The sequence below is a fragment of the Trichosurus vulpecula genome, chromosome 1 (genome assembly GCF_011100635.1).
Source record: "Trichosurus vulpecula isolate mTriVul1 chromosome 1, mTriVul1.pri, whole genome shotgun sequence".
Lineage (NCBI taxonomy): Eukaryota > Metazoa > Chordata > Mammalia > Diprotodontia > Phalangeridae > Trichosurus > Trichosurus vulpecula.
In genome coordinates, this window is record NC_050573.1 from 137,306,848 (window position 1) to 137,324,195 (window position 17,348).

General features: G+C 36.8%; 1 protein-coding gene across 1 annotated transcript in view; it reads left to right on the top strand.

Annotated features, from left to right (window-relative positions):
• The window catches only part of ANGPT1 (angiopoietin 1), a 333,355-nt gene extending 318,340 nt beyond the window's left edge, over positions 1 to 15,015 (top strand). The window contains exon 9 of the mRNA XM_036766890.1: positions 14,304 to 15,015. Coding sequence (XP_036622785.1) covers positions 14,304 to 14,464 — 161 coding nt within the window. The 3' untranslated portion in view covers positions 14,465 to 15,015. The remainder of the gene's footprint in view (positions 1 to 14,303) is intronic.
• The last annotated feature ends 2,333 nt before the right edge of the window (positions 15,016 to 17,348 follow it).

The following is a 17,348-nucleotide window of genomic DNA, read 5'->3' on the forward strand; positions in this document are numbered from 1 at the left end:
AATTCTATATACTATAATAATTATTTTAAAAGTAATATGATATGATGGAAACAATACAGATTGGAAATGAGGAGAGCTGGACTTGTGTGTAAATTTCATCATGTATTAACTATGGGAGTTAAGTAACTACATTTAACCATACTTGTAAATAAGAGGGGTTGGACTAGATGACCTCTGAGGTCCCTTCCTGATTTAAATCTTCTGATCTATAAAATCTCTTTCAAATTACATGTTAATAATGTTAACTCTAAGTCAGTAAGGAAAATTGACTTCTATTTTGTGCCCTCTATTTAAGAAAGCCAACAAGTATATAATTCAGTTTTTAGAAGGTTTCCACTTAAATGATTAAAATATATAGAAACGCATGTATAGATATGTGAATATCTCCTTAAGTTCAAATTTTCAATTGAATTCTAAAATTTTTTTAAATATCTACTGCATGCAAGTCTCTATGCCCCAATCACTAGTAATGCAAACTCTAGAGCCCATGGCTTCAAGAAAGCTATGTTGTATTAGGGATAAACATTTAGCTGTAGGAGAAGTTTAGATAGACAGAATAATTCATCCCCAGAAGTTCTGACTGGTCAAGGTTTTATTATATTTCACCAACTAAATGATATCAATATTGAAAATGATTGAGAAAAATGGATTTCTTATCCCCCCAAAATGGGTACTTGAAAGGTCATGGTTATATCATTTACTAAAGGTAAAGTTAGGTGTTTCTGTATGCCTGGAATGGAATAAAATGGTTAATTAGCATCAGTTTAAAGGAGACAAAATAGTTAAGATTCCATTGTGGATTGTGGTTTTCCTAACTTAAGAGAACATTTGAACTTCCTGTGTTAAGAACTAGAAAAGATTTGACTTTAAACTCATATTTCCTGGTCAAAGTTGCATTTGCTGTTGGTAAAAATGTGATTTTTTACATCAAAGATAAGGTTCCAAATATTTTGAAAAAGGCTTTTGGGATATTACAGATAGATGTTACAGATCTAAATTTTAATGAGTTAAGTGTAAATGAATTAGAAACATGCATCTCAGGTTTCTTATTGAATTATACAGGGGTTACAGAAAACGTTTGGCAAAATACATCTTGAGTGTTGCCAACCATAAAACATTTGAGAGGTTTTATCAATCTTCAAAATAAATAGTCTTTTTTCCATCCTTTCCTTGCATCACTGAGTACTTTGGGGCTCTGCCTTCTTGGAGTAGTTTGCTTGACGTATTTCTAATTTCTATTCGATATACAGAGTTGAAGGCAAAGTTAATGTTCTTTTTCCTTCTGCACCATTTTAGAAAGCATAGAGGTTCAGAACTTTGGAGTCTTACAAATAAGGGAATCACAAATCTTGGGCTCCAGTCTAATTTGTCACTGACTCATTGTATGACCTTTCTCAAGGTCCTAAAATTCCTCATCTATAAAATTAATAAGTTTGGTGAGATAATCTTTAAGATCCTTCCCCAAGCTGTTCTAGTAATCCAGTGCTTATTTCCTACATTGTGTACTTAAACTTAAACAGCCTTTGAAATAATTTCACAAAAGTCATATCACGATACCTAGTCTTAGCATGGCGGTTACATAACCTGGGTAGCTGAGACCATGAGAGTAGCTCCCAATCGCCCACACGTTCTACTAGGCTTGAAAGCCTTCAGGTGCAGTCCCAGTGACATGATTATCTACTTTTGATGATTAGTTTGGCTAAGTGGGGAAAGGCTCACTATCAGTAGTTTGGCAACTGGCTAATGAATTTTTTGAGCACAAGAACATATTTTTAAAAATGGAAATACAAAATGACCTTTGTTATAAAGCCCTTCTACTTTTGCTTCTCAACCATCCATCTATCCACCCAGGCCATCTTCTTGCCATCCACCCTGCCTTATACGTAACGTCTTTATCCTCCATAACCCAATTTCTAGCTCTTTCTCAGAACCATAATACATTCAATAATAATCCAATAAGCAATTATTGATCATTTAGTATGTTCCAGATGTTGTATACTACCATTCCTTCAGAAAAAAGCATGTTAGTCCATTTATTTATTCATCTACTTACCAAACTTCTTTCCAAACTTCTTTAGTAAGAGAAAAGCCATAATAAATACCTCATATGTTCACATTGACTTATTCTGTTATCCTGTGGTTTATGAGCCTTGTATAAATTAGGGCACTGAAACATAACTTATTTGAAAAGGTTATAAGAAATACTAGCCTTTTAGCTTAGTTTTTTTGCCAGGTTAATTCATCATCTTTGTCATCGTCAGTTAATAACTGGTTGGTAAGCCCTGGTATGTGTTGCACATATTTTTGAAGCTACAGAATTACTGAGATGAACAAATATTTTAAGTTCTCCATTTTTCTCCATTATGTGATTCGTGTGAAAACAAAACTCCTATCTAGAACATATAAACAGCAGCCACATTTAGTCAACATTTTCCAACTAGGCTGTGATATTTGGACTCAAATACTTTTCTTGTGCTGTCCAACTCTTAATTATATGGTATCCAGTGAAACAGACCAAGGAAGTAATCAAGTACTTGGGTGATCTGAATTATTTAAGCATTTCTATAATCCGCAAAGGTTGGTGTTTTATTTGTTTCTGTTAGAAGTTATTCACCACTCAATTTCTTATGTCTTTTTGTGTAACAATTTACTGTTTTCAAAGTACTTGCATAACCACCTAATAATGGAGATAATGATAATATTAATAATGAAGAAAAAGCAGGAGGAGGAGGAAGAGGAGGAGGAAGATGAGGAAGAGGAGGAGGAGAAGGAGGAGGAGGAGGAGGAGGAAGAAACAAACAAAAATAGCATTTATATAGCACCTACTATGTTCCAGGCACTGTGCTAAGCAATTTACAAATACTGTCAGGCATTTTTCTTCCCATTTTATTGAACAGGAAACTGAGGTTTAGAAATGTGCTGTGATTTGCCCACTATAACTCTGCTTGATGAACTATGACTGGAAGTCAAACCATCTGAGTCTGAGTCCAGTGTTCTTTCCATTATTCCCCACTGCCATTCTCTACCTTGTGGTTAGCTGTTGAGAACTATGAACATGAGAGCCCAAGTAAACAGCTTTGGTGGTTTTCATAAAAGAGTCATTGTCAATGTGACAGAAAATGAGGTTCGATGGAACATTTAGTTGAGAATAGCTGATTCCTGGTGTTTCACACGGATGCTTGGTCTTGTGGGTTTATCATTTGGTATTCTCTAGAATGATTAGTACTCACAAAATCACAGGTGGAATAGGAGCCAGATAGTCCAGCTCATACCTGAATAACAATTTCCTCCCTAAAAGTGGTCTTCCAGCCTTTATTTAAAGTGAAGGAGAATCTCCCAAATTAACCTATTCTATTTAGAGATAGCTCTAGGCAGCTTTCTGGCTACTGAGCCTTTCAGGATCCGTAAGAATCTGACGATGAAATAAGAGGAGAGAGCAATCTAGACATAGAGAATAGCTTGAATAAAGGTAGAGGGGCACAAAAATGTATGACCTGCTTAGAGATTTGAGTTTGGCCAGAGGGAAAAGTAGTTGGAGGAAAGTTGGTGGAGATAAGGCAGAAGCCATGTTATATGGGGACAACTTGAAGTGTTTGGACATAATTTCAGACATGATGAGAATATATTTAGGGTTTTTAAGCAGTAGAATCATCATAACTGGTTTCAGAAGATAATCTGGCAGGAATGTGTAGGATAGGTTAGAGGGCAGAGAACCGGGAGTGAAGAAAGTCATTTCCACATCCAAGCATCTCCTCCTATGAAGAGACCAGTGAGCCTTGTCAAGAACCCTGCTGCCAAGTGCAGAGAATTTATCAGAGAAATTAGGCTCCCTCATGTAAGAGTCAAGTCAGCAGGCTTTTATTAGGCTCCCACTGTTTGACATATGCTCAGGGGATACCAAAAAGGGGGGAAAGTATGTGTTTATTTCAAACTTACAAGATTTTGAAAGAAACTCATCATATTCCTCACTTCAGGTTACATTACAAAAGTTAAAAAAATAAATATCCATGAAGTTTAGGAATCATAACTTGGCACATAGTAGGTTTTTGCTTACTTGAAAGGATGAAGAAAAATACATTTTAAAAATCTATGTTCTTTGAGTCTATCCCCACAGCAGAGAATTAAGAGTATGTATAGCTATAGAAAATATAGGTTATACTCTAGCTTTTCAGTAGACAACAGAATCCATGCAGCTAGATGAATGAGAATGAGGCAGCTACGTGTCTCAGGGGACCTGGAGTCAGGAAGGTCTGAGTTCAAATCACAGTTCAGTCACTTTTTAGTTCTGTGACACTGGGCAAGTCATTTAACCTTATTTTCCTCAGTTTTTTCCTCTGTAAAAATGAGGAGGAGAAGGAGATGACAAACCACTCCAGTATCTCTGCCAAGAAACCCCCAAATTAGGTCATGAAGAATCAGACACAATTGAAAAATGACTGAACAACAAGGACATAGATTGATAGATTGGTCAGAAGTGAGATGCTGAAGATTTGAGCTTTATGGGACTGTTATGTATTTTATGCCATGTTAAATTTTTAAATATACCAAACTTTTTTTGGGGGGGGGTTGGCAGCACACAAGTTATTTCCCAGCATATCACCTATAAGCAAGAGTGACAAAGAGTGAAACATTATTTTGGCTCTTCTTCTTTGACCAAGACATCAGTTTAGAAAAGACTTCTGTGGATATCCAATCTAACTCATTCATTTTACAAATGGAAAAACTGCGGCCTTGAAAAATGAAATAACTTTCCTAATATAATATAAGGTACTAAGTGGCAAAGCCTGAACTCAAACCCAGGTCATATTAACTCTAAATTCAGTGATCATTTTATTATGCCATTTCACATGGGCTCTTGCACCTTACTTAGTTCACCTACAAAATGAGCTTTGGATAGATAACTATGGTCTCTTCCATCTCAAGAATGATTTGATTCTATGAAATAGTAATCACCTCAGGAGAGTCCCATTCAATCTTTAAAAATCATGAAATACTATTTGTTTATTGAATAAGGAAATGCAAGGATATTGCCATTAGTTTGTACAACATGGTAAATAGGGTGTGGGCCATTGGGGTTAGGGTGACATGGGTTCACATCTGACATAATTGTCGTATAACTCAGAGCTAGTCATGTAACCTCTTTGAATCTCAAGCAACTCCCTGTTCCTCTCTAGAGTCATGGATAGACTATAAAGAACAATAGAAGGAGTTCCCCATGCAGAGGAAATAGCAAGTTCTTTTTGCATTCACACGTAACAAAATAACAGATTTAGAGCTGGAAGGAATTTTAGAAGCCACCAACTCCTTTTTCTTAGTAAGTAGTGGAGTCATTGTTCAAACCTGGACCCTCTAACTCTAAATACAGTGCTCCATTCTGCTGCCCTGCATCCATTCTGGTCCATTCAGAGCTTTTGTCACTCAACACTCTGAGAGCAGGCCTCAGCAGGTATTATAACTGATGAATATGTGATCACCACATATTCATTACAGCGTTATTACTGGTTGCATTCCTTTGTTTAGTGAACGGCAGTTCACCACAAATCATTCAGGTTGCTGGTCCTCAATAAAATGATTAGAGATCAGAGACCTCATTTCACTGGACTTCCAGGGGGACTCCTTTACCTCAGAAGCTAAATGCCCCATCCCTCTGTTCTCTATCAAATAAGGGATGTGTTGCAGAAGGGACTGGTACTAAGTGGGACCAATTTTACTAGGCAGCCACACTGGGAAGAGGACACATCCTTGGCAAATTTAAGCCACATGAATCTTTTAACTCATTTTCTCCGTATTCAATAGTCAAGGTAAATAATTTAAAAAGAACAAAAAATACGGCCCATCAAACATTTTCTTAAAGGGTAAAACATTAAAAGTCAAATCAACAAACATTTGTTAAGCATGTACTTTTTGCTGTGCATGGTACTAAGTGCTGAGGATCCAAAGAAAGGCAAAAATAAGCCTTGCCCTCAAGAAGCTTGCAAGCTGAAGGGGGAGACAACATGTAAACACTATGTACATATAAGAGATGTAGATTTAATGTATATATTGTGAATTGAAGATAATCTCAAAGAGAAAGCACTAGCATTAAGGAGGATGGGGAATGGCTTCTGCAGAAGGTAGAACTATGGATCATGAAAAAAGACCATGTTTTACTTTACTATTTTATATTCAAAGCCATTTATTTATAACAGTCATTCAAATACATTTCTGAATCAGGATGCTCTATCCAACTTATTTTATGTTTTATCACTGATATTTATGCTTTAAAAGAGGTTGATTAATACTTTAAAATCATTTTCTATGCAATTATCATTCTTTGTAACACTATAAAATGATCATTCTATACAATAATAAATCCTTAAAAATAAGCACAAAACTTATAATTATACATTTATGAAAATGGTTGGTACTTTGATATAGCCTCTACCTAGTCCAACTTGTTCTATACAGTGATTTCCTTAGTCTCATGTCATGTCAATGTCAAAAGAAAATGTGAAATTCCTGTGTTCATATTATATTTATCATAGACAGTTAAAACAGTAAAACTTTTTAAAAAATCTTTATTTGGCCTGCCCTTTCCTTAAATTTCTCAGACTTAAACATGGATTGATTATGGAAGGTAATCTCAAGGAAGAAGACAGGAGAGGCAAGAGTTCTCATTCCACTTGAATAGCTTAGAGAGGCTTCTTTCAAGAGTGACTTGGTGATTGAACTGGGGGATGGAAGTACCTTGGGAGAAGGAATCTGGAGGGACAAGGCATCTAAAGAAGCCAAATGTGATGAAAAACAAACACATCAACCAAAACAAGCTATTGAAGATATATTTGTTTAACTAAGGGCAAGGGATAAAAAAGTACAGTTAGAAAAGACAAAATGATAACAACTAGCATTTATAGAGCACGTGAGGTTTATGAAGCACTTTACAAATATGATCTCATTTTATTCTCACAGCAACCCAGTGAGATAGGTGCTATTATCATCCATTTTACAAATTAAGTAAATGAGGCAGACAAAGGTGTAAGTGACTTGCCCAGAGTTGAACAATGTCTGAGGTTTTCCTGACTGCAGGTCCAACACTATCCACTATGCCACCTGTGATACAAGTAAAAAGAGATCGGCTCCCTTTTAAATATGTTTGAAGACTGGCATTATGCCTAGCTAGCTGTATGAAATAAGTAAGCAAAACTGTACCTGTTTTCCTTATCTAGTAAACTTAATTAAATAAATGTTTTTAAATGCCTATTATATTTGACAGCAGCTAGCTGGTGCAGGAGATAGAGCATCAGCTCAGGAGTTAGGAGGACTTCAGTTCAAATCCATCCTCAGACACTCCACAAGCTGTGTAACCCTGGGCAAGTCGCTTAACCCTGTTTGCCTCAGTTTCCTCATCTGTAAAATGAGCTGGAGAAGGAAATGACAAACCACTCCAGTGTTTTTGCTGAGGAAACCCCAAATGGGGCCACAAAGAGTTGAACACAACTAATCAGCTAAACAACAAAATATTTGAGGCACTCTGATAGGAACTAGGGATGGGAAATAAAACGAAAAACAATTCCTTCCCTCATTGAACTTATATTCTTCCGGAGGGTAGTGGAATCATTTAATCTCTATGGGCCTAAACATTTCACCCATAAAATGAGTAGCTTGGACTAACTGAACCCTAAGATTTCTTCTAGCTCTCAATCTCCTAATAATTATTAAATAACCTCTTAGTGCCAGATTTGAAATTCCAAGATACATGCCTGATGTTCATGAAGATACTTTGGCCTTTGTGACCAAACCAGAAGCAGATTTTCAAATCTGCTATTGGTCAAATACCATGTCACCTACTACTGTTCCCTACATGTCCTGGCAATTGAGGAGGAGCCAAGATACAATGTTCCAACCCCTTTGGCTGATATGGACCTACCTGAATTGTCTTTATCTCATTACAAATGTTATCAATGAAAGCTGCCTTCTTCTGTAATCCCTTGCCAGTCTCTAGTGGTCATCAGCCCATCAACATATAACTTTGTTGTTGTTCAGTTGTTTATGACTCTTTGTGACCCCATTTGGGATTTTCTTGGCAGAGATACCAGAGGGGTGTGCCATTTTGTTTCTGCAGCCTATTTTACAGATGACAAACTGAGGCAAACAGGGTTAAGTGACTTGCTCAGGGTCACACAGTGTCTGAGGTCACATCTGAATTCATGAAGACGAGTCTTCCTGACTCCAGGCACAGTACACTATCCATTGTGTCACCTAGCAGCCCCTCAATATGTTGCTACATTGATGTATTTTTTAATAAACTCCTTTAAATTCTCTTTTCCTGAGTTTTACCTCATTAATCAGGGCAAAAGCCTGGACTAAGAATTTTCCTGTTAACAGTGAGCTAATGCAACTAACTCAAGTATTATATTTACATCCCAGTGCCATAGTTTAAGAGGCATATTGACAAACTGAAGTCTCAAAATTATGCTTTATGAAGATTATTTGAAGGAACTTCGTATGTCCAAGGTAAAATATTATAGCTGTTCTGAAGTATTCAAAACAAAGGGAAGAAGAAATAGACTTTGTCTCGTAGGGCAGAACCAGGATTAATGGTACAAAGAAGTATATTTAGTTTTGAACTTCCTTACAATTAAAGATAGCCCAAAAGTCCAATGGGACACCCAGGAAATAATGGATTCTCTTTCATTGGAAGTCCTCAAGCAAAAACTGAAAGGCCGGTTATGAGTTATGTTGTAGAGGGGGTTCTTGGTCAGGTATGTGTTAGACCAGATGGTCTCTGAGGTCCCTTTCAACTATGGAATCCTGTGATTCTGTAATGTCTCAACAGTATACTAAATTTGTCTACTCCCAAGTCTGTGGTGGAGGTTTGTGGGACTATTAAAGGCTCATTAAAGTGATGGAAGGGGCCCTTCTAGCAGGTCACAAGGGTAGGAAGTAGGAAAGTTAGTTCATTGAAGCAATAAAATGGGGGTTATTTGTCCATTAGGGAGTCTTCTGTGTAAGTATATTTCTCAATATTGAAGTATCTATTAAAATAGAAAAAGCATATTCTCATTTTTTGTACTTAGCAAAAGAGAAGGAATTAATCTTAAGAAAACACTGGTGGAATTTCACTCATCCTCCCCTCTCTTTGCAAAAAGAAAAGGCTTTTGGTATTCTTTAACTTTCACTGCATTAGAATTTATACTGTTTGCATAAAGTTTGCACTGAATTTAGGATCTTTCCAGATTAAGCATGCCCTACTTTTCTTTGCTCTAGGAAGAAGCAGTGATGAATATGGCTCACTGAATCTGTACTTTGAGTCTATAAACTCAACCCAGCTGCTTCCATGTTCCCACTTTGAAAAATGGGGACTAGGTTTTCTCTGGTTAGTTTTTTTTGTCTAAAGTTGCTACAAGATTATGCTCATGTTACAGAAAACATCATCTGTACAACTTTCTTTTTCTTTGCTATTATTCCCTTCGGTATAACTGCAATCAAACGGAGGTCAGCTGTATTAAAATAGAAATATGCCAAAATGTATCTAGCATTAATATTTCCCTAAAGATTTCATTAGTGTTACTTTTAGGTGGAAAAAAGGCATACTGAGTGGATTTAAAAAAGAGCTAAGAATTTATTTCATAATCTAAAAACTTATTTCAGAGTCAATATGCTATAATATACAGTGTGGCACCTAGAATCTGGAGATATGAATCCAGACCCTGGTTCTCACCTATTATATTGGTGATCTGGGGAAAGTTATTGAACCTATCTGATCCTTAGTTTCCTGATCTATGCAATGGAGGAGACAGAGAGAGAGAAATACAGAAGGAGAGACAGAAACCGAGAGAAAAAGAGAGGAAGATAGATAGACAGACAGATATGATAGATGAAAAATAGATAGAGAAATACATAGACAGGTAGAGAGAGATGATAGATAAATAATAGGGAGATAGATGATAAATGACAGAGATGATAGATATCTAGATGTATTACCTACCGTACAAGGTAGCTGTGAGAAAAGTGATTTTTATGTCTGAAAGGATTAAGGAAATATACTCTCCTTGCAAAACAATCAATGCTAGAATCAAACAATAACCGAACAGTAGTTCATCAAGTCTACAGTATAGTTTTAAGGAGCTTATCTAATGGGAGAGATAATCACAGAAGTTAAGAGTTGGAAGGTGTCTCAGAGATTATCTAGTTCAACTCATACCTGAAAGGAATCTCTATTGTAGCACATGTGACAAGTAATACTGCTTGAAGACATCTGATGAAGAGAAATTCATTATTGCTCAAGGCAGTCCATTCTACTACTTTGAATCAGCTCAGATTGTTTATAAGATTTTCTTAACATCAATTCTAAATTTGCCTTTAGTAACTTCTACCCATCACATATAGTTCTAACTTGTGAAGCCAAACCCAGTCTTATCACTCTTCTACAAAACAACACTTTGTGTAATTGAAGAGAGGTGATAGATTCAGTTATTTAGAAATTTGCATTTCTATCAGTTATACATGACTATTGGTGAACATGAGATATTTCAGTATTATCTCAGGGCCAGACAAAATTTAGAATCAAAGAAATATTGATTAAGCATTTCATTTGCTGTGCCAGGCATTGGGGAATACAAAGACAGAAATGAAATAGGCACTGCCTTCAATGAGCTTACATTCTGTTGGGAAGACACCATGCACATAAAGCATATGGGAATGATTATAAGGAAAATTCAAATTCAAAGAAGGAAGTTAAGGAAGTAGCAGGGGAGGGATCAAAGAAGGCTTCATATAGAAAATGAGTGATTCTAAAAGGCATAAGTAAGGAGAGAGAGAGGGGAGAGAGGGAAAGAGAGAAAGAGAGAAAGAGAGAGAGAGAGAGAGAGAGAGAGAGAGAGAGAGAGAGAGAGAGAGAGAGAGAGAAAGAGAGAGAGCGGGAGGGAGAGAATATTCCAGATGACACAGGGAAAGCTGGTACAAAGGTACAGAAATGGGAGGTGGAATGTTTCGTGTACAGAATAGCAAGAATACCAGTTTGGCTAGACCATAAAATGCAAAAAAGGGAATAATTTATAATGAGGTTAGAAAGGTAGTTTGGGAGCCTGGTAGGAAATGACTCAAAAGCTAATAAAAGAAGCTTATATTTGAACCTAGAAACAATGTGGAACCAGTGGTATTTATTGTTTCCACTAAGGTGACATAGGAAGACTTGCACTTTAAGATAGTCACTTTAGCAACTTTTTGGTGAATGCAGAGATATGAGGCAGGGATGCCAATTTGTTGTTGTTGTTTAGTTGTTTCATTTGTGTCCAACTCTTTGTGATCCCATTTTGGGGTTTTCTTGGCAAAGATACTGGAGTGATTTGCCGTTGCCATTTCCTTCTCCGGTTCATTTTTACAGATGAGGAACCGAGGCAAACAAGGTTAAGTGACTTGCTCAGGGTAACACAGCTAGTAAGTGTCTGAAGCAAGATTTGAACTCAGAAAGATGAGCCTTCCTGATTCCAAGCCAAGTGCTCCATCCACTGTTCCATCAACAAATTAAGAATCTAGGTAAAAGGTGTTTGGGAGCCACAATGGTAACCATGTCAGTAAAGAGACGGAAACAGCTATAAGAGATGTTTTGGCAAAAGAAATAACAAGATTTGGCAAATGAATGGAGTCAAAAAAACAGCCAATTTGCAAACCAGGGTAACTGGAAGAATAATGATATCCTAGAAGAAATATGGAAATTGAGGAGGGGGTGGGGGGGGAATGAGTTCAGCTTTTAATATACTGAGTTTGGGATGTGTATAAGATATCAGTTTAAAGCATTCAATAGGAAGTTGGGGGTACAGGACTGTAGCTGGGGGGATAGACTACAGCAAGATATGTAGAGTTAATAGTCATCTGCATATAGATGATCATTTTACCATTGAGAAGTGGTGAAGTCAACAAGTGAGAGAATATAGAAAGATAATAAAAGGTCATGCCCTTCGGGTACACCCACAGTTAGGGAGTCTAACATGGGTAATAAACGCAGCAAAGAAGACTTTAAGAGTGGTCACACAAGTAGGAAGAAAACCATGAGGGAGCAGTGTCACAAATGAGATAGAAGAAAATATTGATTAGGAGGGGAAGTTAATAGTTCAAATGATGGAGATAAATGGAGGATGAGGATTAAGAAAAAGGCATCAGATTTTGTGATTAAGAAATTATTGATGACATTGGAGAGAACAGTTTCAGTGGAGTGATGAGGTCAGATGCCAGATTCCAAAGGGTTGAAAAGTTACTGAAAGAAGAAGTAAAGGCACTGAGTATAGAGAGCTATTTTTGCCAGTTTGATTGTGAAGGTGTTGAGGAATATGGGATAATAGCTTAAGAAGATGATAGGACCTAGTGAAGAATTTTTTCAGACTGAGAGAGATTTGGATAAGTTTTTAGGTAATAGGGAAGAAGCAATTAGAAGGGAAATATTCAAGATTAGGGGGACAGAAAGAGGAGATGATTGTGGTGTCAGTCCCCTAGGTGAGATGGAAGGGGATGGGATCAAATGCATATGTAACAGAGTGAGCCTTGACAAGGTGCATTGTCATCTGTTCATCAGAGCCTGTAATGAAGGAGCAGAAAATGAAGGATGCAGATAGGGGGCTAAAGGAAATTTGTGTCTTTGGTGTTCTCTCCCTTTCCCAGTCAAAGGTCTTTCCTTTCCTCATTCTTCTCACTAATCTCCTAGCACCCATTCTTTGCCCTATTCATATTCTGGCAAGATATCCCTACCATGGTATTAACAATTGCAATGCTCAATGAAATTGGATTTATATTAGCAGAAGTAATATATGCATTTTAAGTTGAGCTACTTGAAAAGAAAATGAAACTCTTTTGAGAGTATCTGGATATACTAAATCATACTACCTAGACCTTCTGTGCCTGCTTAGAAGTTCAGCCCTCATTAATATACTGCATCTTGACTATTAAAACTTTTCAGAGTTACTAGTGTAATTGACATTCCTGTCAGTGGAATGGGCTGTTTGTAGAGGGTATGGGTTCTTCTTCACAGGGTAGTTAAATGAATTGGATAACTAGTCCTTTAGAATGTTGTAAAAGGAGGAGACTTCTGTTCTATAGGTTGGATTAGATAGCCTCCAAGGGCTTTCTCTTCTAACTCTGAAATTTTGTGATCTAAATCAGAAAAACAAATATTTTCATGTATGTAGCTCACTCTCTAATTGTCATTTTTATATTTATATTGATTACCAAGTGTTAGTATATACTTAAGTGTTTATGTGGCAAGTCCCTTCTCCCAGTGGAATGTAACCTCTTGAGGGCAAGGACTATTTTTTTTTCTTTTGTTTACCCAGGGCCTAACATAGTGTCTTGCCCATAATAAATTAATAAGTGATCTGAAGGTTTGGCCTGGATGAATCTGTAATTTGCCTGGCAAAATGTTCAGTAAGTGTCCTACATGCTACATTTAAAAGCCTCTTGATGCCAAAAGGTGTGCGTTAAGTGGAGAGAGCCCTAGATTTAATGTTAGGAAGACATAGATCTAAATCCTGGCCTTGCTACTTATTTATAGAAAATTACCATGGCTCTGGACCTCAGTTTTCTTATCTTTAAAATGAGGAAGTTGGACTAGATGATCTCTAAATTTCCTTTCAGTTCTAAACCTGTGGTCCTATAATTCTGCACTTTGGGACATTGGACAAATCACTTTGGCATTATGAGTCCCATTTTCCTTATTGATAAAATGAAGGAATTGGATTTGTTTGGGGATCCTTAATCTTTATTGTGTCTTAGATCCCTCTGGCATCTGGTAAAACCACAGGCTTCTCAGAATAATGTTTTAAAACATAATTTTTTTTTAAAACCACATAGGATTACAAAGGGAATAAATTCTATTGAAATATAGTTTTGGGCTTGGAATCAGAAATATTTGAGTTTAAATACTGCTTAAGGCACTAACTAGCTTCATGACAATAGTCAAGCACTCAAGCTTTCTTGGCTTGTTTCTTTATCTGTAATGTGGGTAACAGTTACAACCATTTCACAAAACTGTTGTGAGGCTCAAATGACTTAACCTGTGTAAAGCTCTTTGCTAACCTTAAAATGCTATATAAATTCTATTGCCTATGTTGCTTCTGCTGCTGTTACTATTACTGCTATGTTTGGGTCTCATTTTCCTATCTAGTAAAATAAAGGGCTAGAGTAAAAATCTCTAATATCCCTTCCAGCTCTAAATCCACAATGCAACAATCATTTTCCAATGAAGCAATGATGCCAAACCAAGTACAAATGTTCTATTTGTTTTGTGATTTTTTTCTCACTTATTTCCCCAATCTGGCTTGCTTTTTTTTCAGGCTGGTGGTTTGATGCCTGTGGCCCATCCAATCTCAATGGGATGTTCTATACTGCCGGGCAGAACCATGGAAAGCTGAATGGGATCAAGTGGCATTACTTCAAAGGCCCCAGCTATTCCTTACGGTCTACAACAATGATGATCCGACCCTCTGACTTCTGAAAGCACCCCATCGGAAGCCATTAGAAGTCAACAAACAGATACACGGAGCCGAGCTACTACCAGAAGACAGACTTCTTGTGTCAACAACCGGAAGCAAACAGTCTCAACTTCCCTCCACCTGTGTAGTAGTGAAATGGAAGCCCAGTTGTTTCTCTCCTTTGGCTTAAAGGCATGATCAAACTCACCAAAGTCTCCCCTTGGGCTGCTGAGCCTAGATTTTCGGGCTAAATGGAATGTGCTTCACCATTCCACTTGACAAAAGAAAGAAAAGAGTTCACTTGCTGGGTTTCATCTGCTATACCTGGAGCTCACCTTGGAACGATGAGGACCAGATGGCCAATGCATTTTCTTTCATTGGAAAAAGGCCAATTAAAAAAGGAGAGTATTGACTTCAGAACTGAAGGACAAAAAAAATCAACTCACCGTTATCCATTAGGGGAAAAATAAATGTATTTCACCCATGAAATGGCATCACATCTATGCAAAGTATGGCAAAGAAGGCTTTGGTTCTTGCACAGCTCAAATGAATGTCCAGGAGGAACATTTGGATCTTTGTTTCCTGAATGGATTCAAAGTAGATGGATAGGTTTCTGCAGCCAGAATCACATATCATACTTACTAGTTATTCTTAGTTAAAACATCTTCAAATGTTAAATTTACTTCACCTGGGGAAACACAATAAATCATAGTAACTAAACAGTGTTAACAGTAGTAGGTGGAAAATCCTCAATTGCTTTCTGCTTTTAGGGCAAAGCCCACAGATCATTGGCATGATCCTCCAACTAGGATTGATGATGTGAGAAGCAAGCTTGTTTTCTTGGGTTTTTTTCCCTCTCTCTAGTGCTGAAGCTTTTGTCCATATTAAAAGCAGACTGAATGTTTTATTGGAAAAGACTGAGGAAAGTTTAAAGAATGTGAACTTTACCATGGAGAACTGTCATTTTGCAAATCTAATGATGACATGTACTCCTTTTCATTTGGCAGTATATGGAAAAGCAACATTCGTCTGCGTATTAAACATAGTTTAACTGGAGCAGCTCATTTTATGGTATTTTTTGCATGTGCACACTTAAAAGTGTTACTTCATTATGTTAAAACATTTTCCTGATCTCCAGTGCTTTGCTGAAGATGAAAGTTTTTCGTTAGCTGAAACAGGTTTACAAAGTCCACCTTTTCCCACCTTTCTATAAAAAGACCACTTTTTAGTCTAAGACAAATAAAAGAATAAATATTGTTATGAATTGTATATATAGTATGTTTATATTCATGGTAAAAAAAGTGCTGAACACTTAACTTGGACATGCCACTTTAAGATTAATTAGAGAAAATAAACACCTATCTGCAAAAGGTATTAGCTGTTCCTTAAGAAGATGCAATGAATCCACATTTGGTTTTCTAGTGATGTCTCTGCCACTCGAAGCCATCGCTGACATATTGAAAAGTATCATTTTGTGAAAAGAATCTTCATATGGCATATACACGCAAACACACACCTATATAAAAGGGTGAAAGAGGAATAGAAATATATTTATCCACAGACATAAACATAGGGGTAGAATGGTGATAGATACACACATATCAACATACATGGGTGTGGGGTGGGAATAGAATACATTCTTGAAGGAAGTGGTACATTTGTCGGAAAAAGTCACCCAGCTAATCAACCCAAAGACTATAATTACTACTGTAAATAAAACCTTTTGGTTAAAATATTCCTGTGAGATCTCCCATGTTGAAGTTACTTTCATCCAAATTCGTACTCATATGAATCAAGAAAAATGAATGTGTGGTAGGGAGCTTTTCCTCTCAAAATTGATACGTTGTTTGTCTCAAAGGACCCCAAATGATCTAGTTTTGACTTTGAGGGGATGGAATTATGCTTAGTGACTCATCTTGCCTTAGCAGATTTTTTCCACTCAGAAGAAACAAAGCTGCATCATTCTGAAAGGAAACTTTTTTCTTTTCGTAAGTGATGCGGCTGGTTTTATATGACAGCTGAGTCAGTGTTTCTCAAAGAAAAGCAGATTTTATATTAACATATTATATTACATATCACATACATTACATATAATTACATTATAATGTAATGTATTAATGTATTTTGTTAATGTAATGGTGGGGCAGCTCCAAAATCATTCTGTCCAATGGCTTTGATTGGTTGGGTTTTTCAGATTATATTACTTAGCTTTTCTATGTTTGGTGGTGCCTTCACACTATTTTTCATCTCACTTTCTAGAAATCTCTGTCTTCATTTTTGTGAAACAGGATGGGGTTGGGGAAAAACCTGTGGGTTTTCTTCCTCTGTTTTCCTAAAGTATGTGTGTGTGTGTTTGTGTGTGTGTGTGTGTGTGTGCACGCGTGCATGTGTGTGTGTGTGTATCCAAGCTTTGAATAAGAAATAGCATTCTCCAACTCACGGCAAAAACAAAACAAAAGCCTGATATTTACTGTTTATTTATCTGGGTTTGAAAATGGAATATGGTTTTCAATTCTTCATAATAAAAACATTTTTAAATGGTCTCTGACTTCATTTTTGGGCTATGTTTGGGGCATACATTTCAGCAGCCACTTCATGTGGATTACTTTATGTGGCAGACATGCTGCCTTTAAAAGGTACTATTTAATCTGGTGAAGCAATTCACTAAGGGAGTTCAAGAGATATTTGTTTTTTTCCTACTAATATATGATTTGTCTTTATGTTAACTTCAGCAGATCTCCAGCAAAATCATTGTTGGGTGATCTCTAAAAGACTGTGGAGAAGGGAAAAGTTGCCACAGGCATGGAGGAGGGCAAATGTTCTGATTTTCTGAGAAGAGTGATAATGCAGTCTACAGACTATAAGCCAGTGAAATTGCCTTTGTTTCTGGAAAAGTTCTAGAACACT